The sequence below is a fragment of the Acipenser ruthenus genome, chromosome 1, assembly GCF_902713425.1.
Source record: "Acipenser ruthenus chromosome 1, fAciRut3.2 maternal haplotype, whole genome shotgun sequence".
Lineage (NCBI taxonomy): Eukaryota > Metazoa > Chordata > Actinopteri > Acipenseriformes > Acipenseridae > Acipenser > Acipenser ruthenus.
Window position 1 is genome coordinate 83,866,906 of NC_081189.1, and position 17,805 is coordinate 83,884,710.

The 17,805-nt window shown below is 39.2% G+C and overlaps 1 protein-coding gene across 2 annotated transcripts in view; it reads left to right on the forward strand.

The window, feature by feature from the left end:
• Window positions 1-17,805, forward strand: part of LOC117421526 (follistatin-related protein 5-like) — a 239,073-nt gene that overhangs the window by 58,818 nt on the left and 162,450 nt on the right. For both annotated transcript variants that reach the window (XM_034036037.3, XM_059031278.1), the window contains exon 4: window positions 8,434-8,682. In XM_034036037.3, the coding sequence (XP_033891928.3) occupies window positions 8,434-8,682 (249 nt within the window). The remainder of the gene's footprint in view (window positions 1-8,433; window positions 8,683-17,805) is intronic.

The following is a 17,805-nucleotide window of genomic DNA, read 5'->3' on the forward strand; positions in this document are numbered from 1 at the left end:
CCTGGGCCAAATGACCGATCAAATCCAGGTGATCTCTCCAAAAATGTAGTGGAGCATGTGCTCCTCCCACCCCTCTCTCAACAGATCGAGGATGCCGCAAGGCTGTCGGCCGTATAGAGCTCAAAGGGGGAGAACCCTGTCGAACTCTGCGGCACCTCTCTCACTGCAAAAAGGAGGTAGGCGAGAAGCGATGTCCAATGCTTTTGCTCTTGGTTCGCAAATCGTCTCAGCAACTGCTTTAAGGTCTGATTAAATCATTCCACCAAACCGTCCATCTGTGGATGATAAACAGATGTCCTAATGGGATGTATTTTTAAAATTTTGTATACTTGCAGTAACGTGTTAGACAGAAAGTTAGTTTCATAATCAGTCATGATTTTCTTGGGAATCCCTACCCTAGCCATAATCTGCAATAATTCTTTGGCTATCGCAGCTGCACTAGTGAACCTCAATGGAACTGCTTCCAGGTATCACATTGCATAATCTACCACCACTAATATATGCATATACAGAATTAGAAGTCTGGGCATGTGGTTTTTTCCGCTACCCCAACTTCCAGGTGACGTTTTATCGGTCCTACTGCTTTTACTGTGGGGTATGCTGTCATCTCCATGGATACAGGAGACAGCCACCTGAGCTTGTTGCTGCCATGACACACCGCCTAAGAGCTGCCTTAATTAAGGTCTGCCCACACCCTGTGTCCACTAATGCGTGGGTTTTCACATTTCCCAAAATCGCATTAACAATAAAAGGCCCCTCCCGACCATTTTCCCCTCACTTACCCATCGCAGATGGGCATGACTTGGCCTGGTGTCCCGGCTGGTGGCATCTAAAACAGGTGGGGGAAAGGAGGGAGCAGAGGTTAAATATCTGTCCCTTTGCTGGTATGGCAACAGGGCAGGGGTAGCAACTCTACCGCAGCTGGGGGTCAACCTTGGTCTCCATGGAGGTGAGGCAAGGTTGCATATTGGGGTCGGCGGTCTAGGACCCGGTCCCGGTGATGGTGGAGCAGAGAGAGGGGGTGGTGCTCGGTTGCTCCGTTGTGCTGGAGCGGTGAGTAGGCTGGCCTGGGCGGAAACCAAAATCCTCAAAAGTCCTCAAAATCCTCTGCGAGTTTCACAGCCTCTTTCAGGGTGTTGGGGTTGTGGCGCCGTATCCACACCTGTGTTTCGGTGCCGACCACAAGGCAGAACTGCTCAACTACGATTGCCTCACCTATTTTCAAGCTCGTTTTCTGGGCAGGGTTGAGCCAGTGCACCATGTGATCACACAACTTTAGTGTGACGACCCTGGGGCGTGTATCTGGGGACCTCTTGTACTCCCGGAGCCGTGCCGTGTGTTTCCCCCGATCAGGCAGGGTCCCAGCTGGCTTGCCCAGAATTCCTTGGCCCATGACGCGGTGGTAGCCAGCCTCTCAAAAGCGACCAGGTTGTGTCACTATACAAAAACAGGAATTAAAAGATAATACTGATCAGCGACTCTATACTGTTTATTAAAAAAAAAAAGGGTCATAATTGTATTGTACAGTAATTTTATCAGACATTTGCTCATACTATATTAAATAAACAATACACTGGTATGTTTATAGGTTTTACTTTGTGAGTTATTTTGACATTTCAAAATGATTAGTTGTAATGATTTTTTGTAACTTCATTTTATATAAAAAGGTGCATGTCATTATTTTTACTGCCCTTTAAATTGAAATGAACATAACTTAAAGACTTTGTCTGAATTGATTGAGCAAGGGGAGGCATTTCACTGGTGCAGTTATTTTTTCTTTATCAACATATAAGAAGTAGATAGACGGTCAAGTAAAATCTAAGAGATGGTAGATTGCCATAAGCAAGATAGCTTAATGTTATGTGAATAAGCTCAGGGAGTTTTCTGAAGAGTTTCCAATTAGTGTAGCATAGCTAGCCTGACAAATAGGCTTGTTTGGCACAGTGAGGGATGCATTTAAATAGGGGTGATTCAGTGATGCACAGTTGCCTTCACACTGATCTATTACTATTTTTTTATAGTTCTGATCTCTTTTAAAGTAACCACCGACATTAGTAGCGAATGTTAAAATCCCTTCGATTTTTAGTTACCGGTAGACAAATAGAAGTCGGTGGATAAAAGCATAGAGGTGAGAAAAAGTGGTCCTGCTTCTTTTCTTTTTTACCCCTTCCTACCCCCAGCAAATCATAGCAGGATCGCTCCTTTCTCTTAGCTTTTGCGCAGCTTTAAATCCAGCGTTACGGATGTGACGGTGTCTGACAGCAATCAAGTTATTCATTCAAATAATGTTTTTAATAAGTTTTAATGGACCTGTGTAACATAGTTTGTCATTTGAAATCAAGACTGAATTATGATTAAAGTCAATTAAAGGTGCACCCTGTATTTACATATGCCTATCTAAATGGCACCCCTGATACAGTCCCATGTGTGCTGAAACAGAATTTCTACTCTACCAGACTGTTAAGATAAACAAATTACTAACTTGAAATTATAAAACGGATTGTTAGAATGCTGCATGCTGATTGGTCCATCAGTGTTCCAAGCCGTTACAATATCCAGCACAATGTCACGATTAGGAACTACTGGTACTTGGGAACAAAGGCAAATAACTGCACCTGTGCTAACCAGTTATCACTGCGCCACCAACATCAAAGAAAACACCTGTCAAAATATCTGCTGTCATGGAAGATACTGAAGACATCAAGGTGTCTTGTCATATCTTCCAGTTTATATTATTTTGCACTACGAACGAGTTTGCTATTTTAAACAAGACTCATTAATTTTTAGCTGTGGATATTTTTATATTTTGTGGCAGTATCTATATTACTACACGTAATGTCTTAGCCATCCGACTCTCCTTTCTTCACTGTCTCTCTTCAACTTTACTACCGCGCACGCAATCTCTTTACAGGTACAAAAATGTAACATTGTCGTGCAAGAAAAAAAATCGATATGAAATGAATACCACAAAACAAACAAATTGACCTGTTAAATGCTTAAATGGCTGGCTTTCTGAAGAAAAAAAAAATACAATTTGACTTTAAATTAATTACTTAATAATTAATAATTAATAATCTTCATCCCAACAAAGCACGTTAAACTCTTGCGCTGTTTGGTACACTCCAGAGCCAATGGGAGTGAATTACCCAGCAACAATGTTACTTAGAACAGGGGTCCTCAACTGGGGGTCCGGGGCCCATGGGGGCCTTGAGGAGGTTTCAAGGGGTCCTCCAAAAATAAACCTATTAGCTTCAGCATGTCAAAAGCATACGCAGAAATTAACGCATTCTCATGTTACATATGGCGTAATAGAGCTATTTCAGCGGGAGCACAACAGATTTCAAAACAGAGGGAAAATCATTGGAAACATACAAAATAAATACCAGATATGGATACATTTTTTTATTCGACCATCAGCATCAAAACAACAAAGCCCACAGAATGATGATACAGAACTTCCTTCAACAAGTTCAACCGTAAGGGCTGAAGAACAGCGAGGAGGTGGTGTTGTGAGTAAAAAACATAAAGCCGTTATTAGCCCTGTAAAATTTAAGGAAATACGAAGACAGCTACTTGAATTTTGGTTTTATTTGTACTGGAAGTGGAGATATACCTCAACCACAGTGTGTAATTTGTGCAGTCCAATGAAACCCTCCAAATTACAGACACATTTAATTACCAAGCATAAGATATATAAAAACAAGCAACATTCATTTTTTGAGCGAAAGGCTAAGGAACTGCTTGATCTTAAAGCCGTAATGAAATCCATAACTACCACGGATAAAAAGCTTGTAGTGTCATCGTACATAGTGGCGCAGAAAATTGCTAAAGCAAAACAATTCGCTTATGATTGCTGAGGAGTTGATAACGCCGTGTGCCACTGAAATTGTAAAGGAAATGTTTGACGAGCAGAAGGCCATGGAAAGATTGCTTTTATGTCAGAAGACAGTAGTTCTGCAGTGCATTGATCGGCTGTGTGACAATGATTTTGCTGTAACTCAATGAATCCAGACATTTCTAAAATGTCCCATTTACTCGCCTATGTTCGTTACCTGTGGAATAAGGGAATAAAGGAAGACTTTTTTTGTTTTGCAAGGGGCTCAAGACAACAACCAAGTCAGACGATATTTTCAAACTGTTCGATGATTTTATGGCCGCAGAAATCAGTTGGACAAATTACATTGGCTGCTATTTGGACACCGAGAGGCGCTTGCTGTGAAAGATATTGAACCAGGTCTTCACAGTGTTCTGAAAACAACGGTAACAGTCGAGGCACACTGCCACATATCTCCCCCTTGTGCGCAGCACACATGGCTTCAATGGCCACCTCCCCTCTTAAAATCCCCAAAAGTCCAGTAAAAAGTCAGAGGTCAGAAACTGAGGCATTAAGGGGCCCAAGGACGGCAATGGTGTCAGCCGCAATGCTGACAACGGGGTGGCACACTTCGGTCACTCTTCTGCTGCTGGTGGCAATGCTATCAGCTTCCCTAGCTGACAGTGGAAATGCTGTCAGCAGAGCCATTAATGGCTCCCAGTCTGGCTCCTCCAGCCCGGGGCAGTCCTGGCAGCAGAAAGGCTGCTTCCTCCCTTGGCACCCCTGGCAGCGGAAAGACTACCAGGGGCAATGCTGTCAAAACTACACAGACCAACTGAACAGACAGTACAGAAGATGTGTTAACCTTGATTTTCACATTGGAAACCAATTAATAATAAAACATTAAAACAGCAAACACAACTTCATGCATTATTTGACTCCATATATCATTTTAATACCACGTGTATGTGCATGTGTCAAAGGTAACAGAAAAGCAATCGACTAATTGATTGTTTATTGTGTGTGGCTTTTGCCTGATTTGAATGTAATTCTGGTATGATATTTTAGATTAACTACAATCAAACTGTTATATTTTTGTTTTCTAGATTTTTGTTTTTTGGACACACTTTAAAACACAGGTACATTAACTAACCCATATATAAATATATATTGGGGATGCACCGAATCCAGGATTCGGTTTGGGATTCGGCCCGAATACCTACTTTTTGAGCAGGGTTCGGATTCGGCCAAATACTTAGGACTCGGTGAACCGAATCCTATATCCACCCAGATGCACATCCATTTTAATATATCCCTTTAATGTGTGCGGTTCTTCTTTAAATAAAAGACACAAATCCGTTATCGAACGTAACTTTTGTATGTAATAACAAGAACGTTTCATGAACTCTGTCGCGGATCTCAACTCCCTATTACTGGAGACGCACGCACTAAACACGTCATGCAGCTGCTGTATGTAACAGCACAGTCAGATCACACTTTACATGGAGTAAAGTTATGCAGTAAACCTGTAATATATAGTAATGACAAACTGTTGTAGACTTTTGTGCTTTGTTGCTTTGTCTGAGACATGTTCTAGAGATCACACAGAGAAAAATAAATAAAAAATCGGTGCACAGAAATATTTTTTGTAACTTTACAACTGTCAGATGTGCAAGACGTTATTGAACAATACGCTTTAGTAAATGACATTTTACGTTACTGTAATGTGCCAATACACGTTGAACCATTTGGGAACTGCTGTGTTTTATTAAATTAATTTTAAAACTATTTTGTAGACTAATTGATATGTGTTACACACACTGTGCATTTAAATCATCGTGGGTTTTATTTCACAGGGAGATTCAGGTCACTCATCACGGTAATTTTTTCATCATAGCTCTCAGATAGGGTTGTCAACAGGCTCCAGAATCTCAGGACACTTTAAGGCAGGTCAGGTTTTTCTTAACTCACCTCTCTAAACTGCAGTATACACCCGAAGGTTCCAATGTATTCAAAGTAAGAATCCAATGTGCTTCTCTGCGTAACAGAATGTTAACCTCATTCCCTCTTCTAGCTGGTACATTGATCTTCTCAACACCCACAAATCTCAGTGAGTGCGGAGAAGATCCATGTCCAGCTTTTCTGTAATGTTTTGCCATAGCATAGCCTTTATTCTGATTTCGAATAGCTGCTTTATGTTCTGCAATCCGTATTTTCAAACTTCTCTTAGTTTGTCCAATATAGACCAGGCCACACGGACAAGTTAACATATAATTAACCCCAGTAGTTTTACAATTTATAAACCCTTTAATCTTGATTTTTTTACCTGATCTTGGATGGGGAAAATATTTTGTATTCGTGGTGTTCGAACAATGTACGCAATGTCCACAGTTGTAATTACCATTAGGAGGTTTATTTGAAAGCCAAGTTCGAGGATGTTCTACTTTAGGACTAAAGGAATGTACCAAGATATCCCTTATATTCTTAGCGCGTTTAAATGTGACACAAGGTGGATTTTCTTGAATTACTTCTCTCAAAGAATGATCACATTTTAAAATGTGCCAATGTTTGTAAATTATCATTTTAATGTCATTTGATATGTAATTAAATTCAGTTGAAAAACAAATCATATTGGGGTAATTTCTTCTATAGTATTTTTTAGAAGACAGTTTTTATACCCTCGTACTCAGTTTTTATACCCTCGTACTCAGTTTTTATACCCTCGTACTCAGTTTTTATACCCTCGTACTCAGTTTTATACCCTCGTACTCTAAATTTGGAACACATTTCCTCAGTTTTGACAGCATCTGTACTACAGTTTCGTTTCACATGTAATAATTGTCCTCTCGGTATATTATGTATCAAGGAACGTGGATGTTGACTATTAGCAACTAGCAACGAATTTCGATCTGTTGGTTTATTGAAAAGGGTAGAATGTAGCTTATTGTCATGTTTGTAAATTTCCAAATCTAGAAAATGAATTTTGTACATATCTGAATCACATTTCAGTTGTAAATTGTCGTCTACTGAGTTAATGTATTCCACAAATTGTTCAAGTTGTATTTTAGAACCAGACCAAATTAGTAATATATCATCAATATATCGTTTCCACAAGGTGATATATGGTACAAAGGTATTGTTATCATTCAAGATGAAATGTTCCTCCCAACATCCCATATACAGGTTTGGATAGCTTGGGGCAAAAGTTGCTCCCATAGCAGTGCCTCTAATTTGTAAATAATATTTACCTTCATATACAAAGTAATTTGAGTTTAAACAAAAATTAAATAAGTCTAATATCAATTCAGAAGGAGGGGTTTGTTCACTAGGTCTAGAGTTTAAATAAAATGTCACAGCTTCAATTCCACCTGAGCTATGTTGATCTACTATAATTGTTCTCTTGATTAAATACCTTATACATTTGTACTAAATTTATGTATAAAATACTGCACCAGGCATACAAGTACAGTTAAACCACATGGTTATCAATAAAATAAACAAATACAGTTTTTATTATTATTATTATTATTATTATTATTATTATTATTATTATTATTATTATTATTATTTGTGTTGTAAATTAAAGTATTTAGAATTGACTTTAAATTTATATGTGTAATTATATTGTATTGGGTTGTATATTTAAGAAACAGGGTCAGAACTCACTTCGTGCATTGTTCATTATGTTGTGTTTTTCAGAGATATTTAACGATACATTCCTGAATTCAATGACAATTCTGATAAGTCATTACTAGGAAGTGGAATAAAAATGAATAAATAAATTAAAAAATCCCTTCAATCCTAACTGTCTATGTAAATATCCCATTGCATTGTAAAGTTGACTTACATAATGACATTTAGCAGTAGAAAAGCAATTACTTTTTTCTGACTTGTATGCATTCTAGAATTCAGACCATGTCAGCCACAATTAGAAATTCAGGATTATCACCATTGTCACACCAATTTACCCTAGCTACACTTGAATAAGATGTTCGGTAAACAGCCTGCAGGAAATCACAAATCCTAAACAATTTCCAAATTATGCATGATTTCCAGTGGATTCAGACTGACACCGCTGACTAGCCGGCCAATTAAGCATACTATAGATAAGTTGTCTACAATAAGGTTTTCAAGATTAAGAAAAGGGCTTGTAACCAGGAGGTCCCCGGTTCAAATCCCACCTCAGCCACTGACTCATTGTGTGACCCTGAGCAAGTCACTTAACCTCCTTGTGCTCCGTCTTTCGGGTGAGACGTAATTGTAAGTAACTCTGCAGCTGATGCATAGTTCACACACCCTAGTCTCTGTAAGTCGGCTTGGATAAAGGCGTCTGCTAAATAAACAAATAATAATAATAATATTGGTAAACTGATTTGAGGACTTAACTGGTTTAGGTCTATAGTGCCACTCTGTACAGAATAATGTTGAAAACCATCACAAACATGTTTTAGGTTGGTTAGCTAGGTTGGTTTCACATTGCTTTGAAACTCTACTGTTTGACATTAACCTGCAGATGTGATTAGTATGTAATATTCATTATATGTTATTATGAACATATGTATTCCTTTTTTACAATTAATAATTCAGTAATTGATGCATTTTTATTTTCCTGATTTCAGGGTACTTTGGTCAGGATGGCCAATTTGGAGGCTGTGAGAATAAGTACTGCGGTTTGGGGCGGCACTGCATTGTTAACAGGGAGACTGGACTGGGAGAGTGTGCCTGCATGGAACGCTGCAAACCTCATTATAAACCAGTCTGTGGTTCAGATGGGGAACTCTATGAAAACCATTGCGAGCTTCATCGCGCTGCCTGTCTAAAGAAGCAAAAGATCACTATTATTCACAGCGAAGACTGCTTCTACAAAGGTAAGAACATTTTGGACGTGGCTCTAACTGCTGTGGTGTGAACATAAGCATCAGAGAAACTATTATTATTGATCCTATTAAATAAAAGTCCTGCTGTTAAATAGCAGAAAGGATACTGAATGCCTTCTCATGGTATTGTGTAATTAAATATTCATTCTTCTTGACTATGTTTGAAGAGTTGTATAAGAAATAATTGCCTACCTGGAGGAACATAAGTTGATCTAATTAACATAATTGAGACAGCAGTACATGAATGTTCATCGGTTTCCGTAGAGCATTCTATTGAAGCTTCTGCTTGGGATTGCTAAACGACGGCTTAAACAATAATGTTATATTAGGAGAAGACTAACTTGCAACAGTGTTTCTCCCCAGTTGCTGGTCTCTAACCTTGCTGGTCTCCTTCTATATGTGTTCTGGCCAACATTACCCAATGCTGATTCAGAAACCTGTTCTCTAGGGCAAAATCCTTGGATTCCCTTGTACTTAGCCTAGGTTTGAAATAAAGTTTATGCTTTATTAACCATAAGATTACATTTTAACTATGTATTACAGGTTTTAAAAAGCACCAAACAAATATAAAAAAATGTCTATGCAGATAATTGTGTGGTGGTAATGGTACACATAGTTTATCATAGTTTTAGTTTTTAAAAAGAGGATTGTCTGGGTTAGTAATTGTTATGGTACCTACAGTCATTTTACAACAGTCATTTTGTTTTAATTAATGTCTTTGTGACAAAAAAAAACTATTGAAATAGAGATAAAAGCAGACAGCTAACTTAAAAATGAAACACGCTTTCCTATCAATATTACCATTCTGTTATCATTACTTCCGTTTTCCTGAGATAATTTAATTAATCTTGTGATCGCGACAAAACGACTTGTACTGTTGAAATCCTGAGATAAAAAAGCAGGAAAATAGAAATACATAAAATAAATAAATAAATAAAAAATGCTGAAATAAATTTCACAAAGCTGGTATGGAGGGAAACTACCATAAAACCAGCTGGAGACATATATTATTGTATGATAATATATCCTGACCCATATATTATTCTATTTCTCACTTCAATTATTAAATTATGCATGTATTTTGTATTGTACTGTAATAGTCCACACCTGATATGGTGGTACAGTTTGTGTGCCTTTCCTATAACAATTCTACTCAACTGAACTGGAGTCTCAGAAAACATAAACCATATCTGCTTTTATTTTGTTTTTGGGTATTGCTGTTCCTAGGTAGTTATTTGTTGCAACTTTTGAAGGTAGACCCGATTGCTAATTATTTGCTACAATTAGAAACGGAATTCTCACTATCTGGCTGTCAAAAGTAGATTAGAAGATGTGAAATCTGAGCAGGATAACAAGAAGCCAATACATGGTTTCTGCCATTACACTTTGATAATCTACTTCCTTGTAAGATTGTTTAAGTTTGTATTTAAATGCAGATTTTCTTGTTAAAACTGTGTGACCCTGTCATAGATAGCTCAAGTGGTGCGTGTGGGTGGTGACGTCAGGTTCAGGAAGCAGTAGCAAACACAGCTGTTACGGGGCTAAAACGTCTGCAGCCGTATCTTTATTAAATAACAAAACAAAAATTGAAACAAACAAAAGACTTTACATGAAACAAAAAGGGCACAAGGGCCAAAACAAAACAAACACAAACAATAATGATACATTTACAAAAACCAGTACCTTTGTATGTTTTACTCGAGGTAGCATTCACTCTCTTTCTTTTTATATCTCCGTCTTTTCTCCTAAGCTCTTCCAAACAATGACCCCGGAGTGGGTCTTTTATATTTTGTGGCTGGAGCCTTAATTACCCATTAAACAATTACCTTAAGGCTCCAGCCACATTCCCACATTTTAACCCCATCTACGCCAGCTACACTTTATAAGACAGGCTTTTCGCCGGTCTCAAATAATATATAATACTGACGGACGGCTATTGTCCGCCCGCACACAAACACAATATAATAATAATAATAATAATAATAATAATAATAATAATAATAATAATAATAATAATAATAATATCCTGAAAACATAATCATACATAAATATACACAAGGGGTGGGGACCCCGTCACAGACCCATATTAGCCTTGCACTTTCACAATTCACAAGATTCACAATCATTTCTGTATCGGTAGATGAGAGGAAGGAGCACAGCCACCTATTGAGTTCTGCAAATTAAATCGACATAGTTTTAACTATGCAAAGTTGGCCATGAAACCTCTCAGAAATATTAGTAAAAAAAGATTTGCAGTATATATTTTTAGGGGTTTGTATGAGTCATCTGGTCAACCAGTTATTGAAATAGTCTGTCAAAGCAAATGCAGTTCTACCCCATTATAATGCGGTTGTTGGGAGACACCGTTATTTGTGTTTCTCCTTATAACGAATATTGGCATTTTTGTTCCAGAAATTATTTATGCCCACAAGCCAAATTAATATTGTAGCGTACGGTGGAAAATGAAAGAAGGAGACACACACATTTTGCAGGTACTCAAATCTATGGTTTACTGGGTCAGTATTTCTTGGCCCCTGTTAGCCTGGGCCACACCAAAAACAACAAAAGGTCTTGCACTCCTACATCAATACATTCGCACAGCAGCTTGTCTTGCTCGGCTCTGCCCGCGCTGATGTGAGCATCCCCCTATATGCTTTCATGTCCCCGCCTCCCTGTTGACGTTCCTGCAGAAACCAAGTGAATAAAGCAGAGTCTAATTCATTGTCTAGTGCAGTGCATCTTTTTCCTACAGCAGCCCTCTTTGGAATCAATCTTATCAAGAAAACCTCTTAGTTTTTCTTCCTCTTTTAGACATCCACACAATGTAGATTCTGCAACATTTATATCTTTTGAAACTGCTGCTTGAGTTTCACCTTTTCTTACTCTGTCCACCACATCGAGTTTCATTTTAACAGAAAAGATTTAGGGGTAGCACTGTTGTTATTGGAAATCCTGCAGACAATATGGGGTCTATTCTGTTGATATAAATGTTGCCAGAAAGGATGATATCCAAGGCTTTAAATCAATCAGTATTAATCAGGGCTTGGATTTCAGCGTGGGATCGCAGGAATCGTGCATTTTTCAAGTTGCTCCCGCATATCTGAAACTTTCAGTGCGGGAAAATCCCGCAGAGATATTTTAAGACACCAAGCTACTCTATTTTTCACCCAATTTAGAATGCTTGAAACGCTACAACAATCTCTAAGGAAGTGGGTGTCAGTGATAAACGCACTATAAACCACATTCTGAGTAGTTCTGGTTAAAATAAATCAATAAAAAAAGTAGTGCTGGATATTTTAAGTGCCGTGAGACTTTATACTCTCGTACGTGATTCTCGGCCTCTATCTTTAAGCATTATAGAAACTCAGTACACTGCAGTATAAGTAAACAGTTCTGAAAAAAAAAAAAAAATACGGTATTAAGTCTATCTAGGTGTTGTTTTTGCAAGCGGTGATTTTCACTTTAACTCTTAAAGCTAAGCCCCATTCATTTTGGGGCACCAGCGCACCGAGGGCAACATAAAAGCCACCTCCTGGTTCATGGCTTGTTTAAAATTACAGACTCGGGGCTTTCCAAAGACGAATTTCAGTGGCCGTATGTGGTGCCTACAAAGGTACCACGAAATGTTCCTGTCAGGACAACTGAGGAAGTCAGCACCTCCAGTCACATTTTTTTTTAAAGTAACAAAAACACTTATTCACTGCCAAATGTGTACTACTTTAGATGTGTAATGGCTGCAGTATAGGATACTGACCTTAGGTTTAGGGTTTCGGTGTTGGGAGAGGATTATTCATTGTTTTATTAACAATAATATGATAACCAATCAGAGTGCAGTGTCCTGACAGGAACATTTGGTGGTATCTTTGTAAGGACAGCATGCGGCACTCCCAGCCGGAACTACGACTGCCTGAAGTTAAGCCTCTCATCATGTGACAGAGTTCACAGCTTAGGTTTCGTTGAGTCTGTTGCTCCGTCATTGAAGCAGCAGTGGCCAAACATGATTTTTTTGGGAAAGCGTTTTTTTTTATACATATATTCTTATCTCTACCACGTATAGTATGACTGATCCTGTTGCAACTTACATAATATGAAAGGAAATGTTGTGGCCTTTCATTTGATATGTTACATGCATACAGTACAAACTATCCAGTAGTTAAACATACATAAATGAAAACAGTGAAAAACAGGCGGAAATAGGTCTGAGTGTAAAGAGTTAAAAAAAAGAAATGGAGCGCTGGTTTAAAAGAAAAGCACCTTTTTCTTCTGCTGCAGCAAAAACTTCACGTCAGGCAATGGCAAAAGCAATGGAGAGTGCTCTGTCTCATAGTGATGAACAGCTGTTAGGTCTCCTGAAAGCAGCTTATTTTAAAGCAACACCAGTGTGAATGATGATGCAGTAAAATATATATATTGTTTTTTATATGCAAAAGTGCCTCTTTTTTTGCCATTCCCCCCTAAAATTTTGGAACCCCCTCATTGGTTGCAGCATAGGGGGGAAATCCCCCCAGCACACAAAAATGAAATTCAAGCCCTGTTAATACTTCTTATTAGCACAAACAAAAAAATTGCTTCCTGTGCTGGCCATTGGACAGAAATTGGAAATTGGCAGAAAAACAAAAGTTCTGATTATATCCAAGTTCACATTGAGCATCATAAAATAACCAGTTAACTCCAATTTGCAGGAGATATAGCCATTACTTAACCATCCCTGCTGAAATCATTAGACACAACAACAGTAAGCATTTATCCCCCAAATTCCTGAATACTAATCAGACAGTTGCTATCATGACTAAACCTGTATCATATAAATCATGTTCCTCCTTGTAGATATAAACATAACATATCTCATGATTAGGGCCCTGTGAAATACACAGGAGAATTAGAATGACATGACTAACCTGCAATTCAGTCCTAAACCTCAAGACGTCTGTGTAGCCACTCCAGCTAAACTGATCTAAAGAATAATTAAATTCTGGCTAATTAGAAAACCAGAGGGACAATTATGGCCATTCTAGAAATTGATGTGTTTAAAGAAAAAGCTTACCTCGAGACTTGTTATTTTAGAAAAAAATGGATGCACCAACATAATCAAAAAACATTTCTTTGAGAGATTGTACGCAGCAATATCCACCTGGGGTGCTTCACACTGACAATGACCAATAGACTTATTTTGCACAATCTGCCATTTATCTTTGGACCACACTAGAAAGGGAACAATAGACATTAACAATAACATTTCATATCTCAAAAACACAGCAAAGGCTCAGACTGACAGCGGTGCGACATCGTCTTTCTTTAAAAAAAACACAGGGGACAGAAAATCAAGAACGTCAAAATACTGTCATTTTCGATTTCACAGAATCATTTGCCTATGCTATATCCCCCTGGAAAAACTAGATAACTCCAAGCTACTTCAGAGGTGGGGGGATTCCTGCAGCAAATCGCCTGAGACAGGAATATTTACCCAAAGTTGCTGACCTGCACTAGCAGAAAATCCAAAAACTGATAAAAGATTCTGATAGTTCATCTATAGTTACTGATGAATCCACAGATGCTAAAGATCAGTATGTTTTGTACATTTTGTTTGTTTTACAAGGGCTAGCCAGTGAAGGTAAAAAAAAACTTAAAAAATTATTTTAGCAGATACAGTTTATACTGTTAATTATTCATCGGTTGCACAGAGCATCGCAACCATAAAAAAGTTATTTAAACATTGTCCAAGCAGAAAACAACATTTTAAAGATCACCTGAAAGATGCAATCAGACAGGAACCTTGTAATCTACCTATAAAGCCATGTAAAACACAATGGAGCTGTTGGTATTCTTCTGCTGAATATCATTCCAAATGCATTACTTTTTATCCAGTTCTTGTGAAAAAGGAAATAGAAATTTCATCAAATACTGCGGTGTTAAAGAAGAATCTGATTGCAACACATGGTAAGGGACTTATACTTGACTGAAGCAGTGCTAGAATGCTCTAGAATGCTCTCATTTGCCAGCTACAGCACCTGTCATTCAAAGCGACTACTTTGAAATTAGCGGGTTAAGGCAGACGAATATTCATTAAGTGTTTTTCTCTTGCGCTCTATTTTCAAATCAAACTAGTAACTGTCACCGTATACCTAAAGCAAAAGCTTACGTACACCTTAACCCGCTAATTTCAAAGTAGGCGCTTTGAATGACAGGCGCTGTAGCTGTCAAATGAGAGCATTCTAGCACTGCTTCAGTCAACAAGATCTGTCAGAACAGGGTGAAACTACAGTACTAACGGACCACTGAGATGACTGACAGCGAGCCCCAGCCATTCAGAGAGGAATGGAGACGGGACAGACAGCAAGTATAAAAACTACAGAAACTACAGATTAACTCAAATTTTTGGGGGAATTCAACGTTTAACAAGCTTTACCGATTTAATATCGAAAAGTAGTGTGAAAATTATTTTTCATTATTTAGTTTGGTTAGTGGACAGTTTATTTGATGTGAATGGAAAGTGCCACTGAAACTAATTTACATGGTTAGTCTAAATTTACATTGTTAGAGTTGGCTTGAGTGTGGGGAATCTGCGGTGCAGAATGAAAAGTGAACTTTGACCGGTGATGTCAGAATAAGTGAGGGGAGGAACGGAGTTTGTGGGGAGACAGGTTCAGTCTTGTTACGAGTTAGCTACGCATTGATCCTTCCCTTTGTTTTGTTTAAATAAACTTGCCATGTTCTTGTAAGGTGGCTTGCTTGCCGCCCGCCTGGTGTTCTCTCTGCCTCGCTTCTCCCACGGAACTCCACTGCTCCGCTCACTCCACTGGCTCCCGATCACCGCTCGCATCCAGTTCAAGACTCTTGTACTAGCCTACAGATGCCTTGACCAGACTGCACCCAGCTACCTCCACACCCTCATCTCTCCCTACACCCCCACTCGACCTCTCCGCTCCGCCTGCACTAGAAGACTGGCTGTACCTCCTCTACGCTCCCCTGCCTCCAGAGCCCACTCCTTTTCCACCCTCGCCCCGCAGTGGTGGAATGACCTTCCTACAGATGTCAGGACTGCCCAGTCTATGACCACATTCCGCCGCCTTCTCAAGACTCACCTCTTCAGAAAGCACCTGTAGAACTCCTCTGTTCTTCGCCTGGGACACTTATCACCCTTCCTTAAATGCGCTTTACTTGCTCTTATCTGCCCCCTATTTTACTGCATTTAATCCTGTACTTCAGAGTACAGTAATCTGCCAAGTGTTTAATCTGTAGTATTTTGTATTTAATCATACCCTGATGTAACTTCTTGGGCTGTGGATGCTCGGCCTCCCCCCTGTTGGGCACTGGAGATGCAGGCTCCCCCCTCTTAGGCTGTGTACGCTCTGGCTCCCCCCTCTTGGGCTGTGGACACTCGGCCTCCCCCCTCTTGGGCTGTGGACGCTCGGCCTCCCCCCTCTTGGGCTGTGGATGCTCGGGCTCTTCCCACTTGGGCGTTGGGCGCTCGTGCTCCTCCCACTCCAGGTCCGTGTCTGTGTCCCAGTCTGCCTCCAGGCAAATGTTCTCCTCATGCCCATAATGCAGGCAGTTTGTGCACCACTCGTCCTCCCACTCAGGAGCTGCGGACCTGCAGTACCTGCTCTGGCCTGGGTCCATGGATGCGCTGGACACCATGTGTGATAGGGTAGCCGAGCAGCGATGATGTTATAAGAATTAAAAATTCTAAAAGGTATTGACAATGTCGACCCTGGGGACTTTTCCGACCTGAAAAATGAAACAAGGACCAGGGGTCACAAATTGAGATTAGATAAAGGGGCATTCAGAACAGAAAATAGGAGGCACTTTTTTACACAGAGAATTGTGAGGGTCTGGAACCAACTCCCCAGTAATGTTGTTGAAGCTGACACCCGGGATCCTTCAGGATGCTGCTTGATGAGATTCTGGGATCAATAAGCAACTAACAACCAAACGAGCAAGATGGGCCGAATGGCCTCCCCTCGTTTGTAAACTTTCTTATGTTCCCAGACCAGAAAGCTGACAGACACACACAGACAGGTACTACGGGTGAAAAGCGCTCTTGTGCGCCGTTTTTATTGAAACAAAAATAAAATAAATATTTTAACAAAAACACTGCTTATAGAGCCAAAATAAAAGGTTTAAACAAAAACAGGTCACGAACACCTAAATCTCCTGACATCTCCTGCACGCGTAGTAATTGTTTTTAGTTTTCTTTAACTTTTTTACTTTCGTTTTACCTTGCTCTCTCTTGCACATAATCCTCCTTCCTGAACACCCGCCCTGAACAACAAAAGCGGTAGGCTTTTATATCTGTGACCATCTCCGAATTAACACTAAATGACTGAATACAGAGATGGTCACATTCTGCACGAGTTTTAGTTTGCATGGCCGACAGTCAGTAATCACTGACTGCCGACCATGCATTCGCACTAGCTGTCTGGCAGAGACGAGCTGCTAACACTACCTCTGCCAGACCACATTTAAAGCAAAGAATAGCACAACATACTTGTTTTAAATAAACACAAAACATTTCCTTTTAAATCATAATACATTATATTATTTTAAATAAAGACAAAATATATACACCCATTTAAAATAAACAAAACAATACAGTATTTACAATACATTTACAAGCAGGGCTTTGCCCTGCCCCCTCTAATTATGTGCAGGGCTTTTCTTCCCTACCACAATGTGCATAAATAAAACAATATGTATTTATTTTATTTGAGTGATGGGGCAGAAGAGTTACATCCATACCTCATCTTACTGAAAAGTTTGCATAGCTTACAGAAATGAATCATGGATGCAGCAGCCTAGTACAGATTTAAACTCAGGTATAGATGAGAACAAGAACAATGTGCTACCCAGGTCCTCCAATTCTGCAGATTCATTATGGTCTTATGAATAGTTTAACATTATTTGCTCATTTTTCATCCATCACAATAGGTGAAGTAAGGTATAAACGTCTGTCTGGGTTGAAATTTAATTTAAAACCTACAGTAGACCGATTAAGTTGGAGGTAGTAATATTTTTGGCTCTGTTCAAACATATAAACTCATCACACATCTAATAAACTACTGGGCTAGAAATGCACCCAACTTGTATCACTTGTAAGTTTACCTGTGCCTTTTA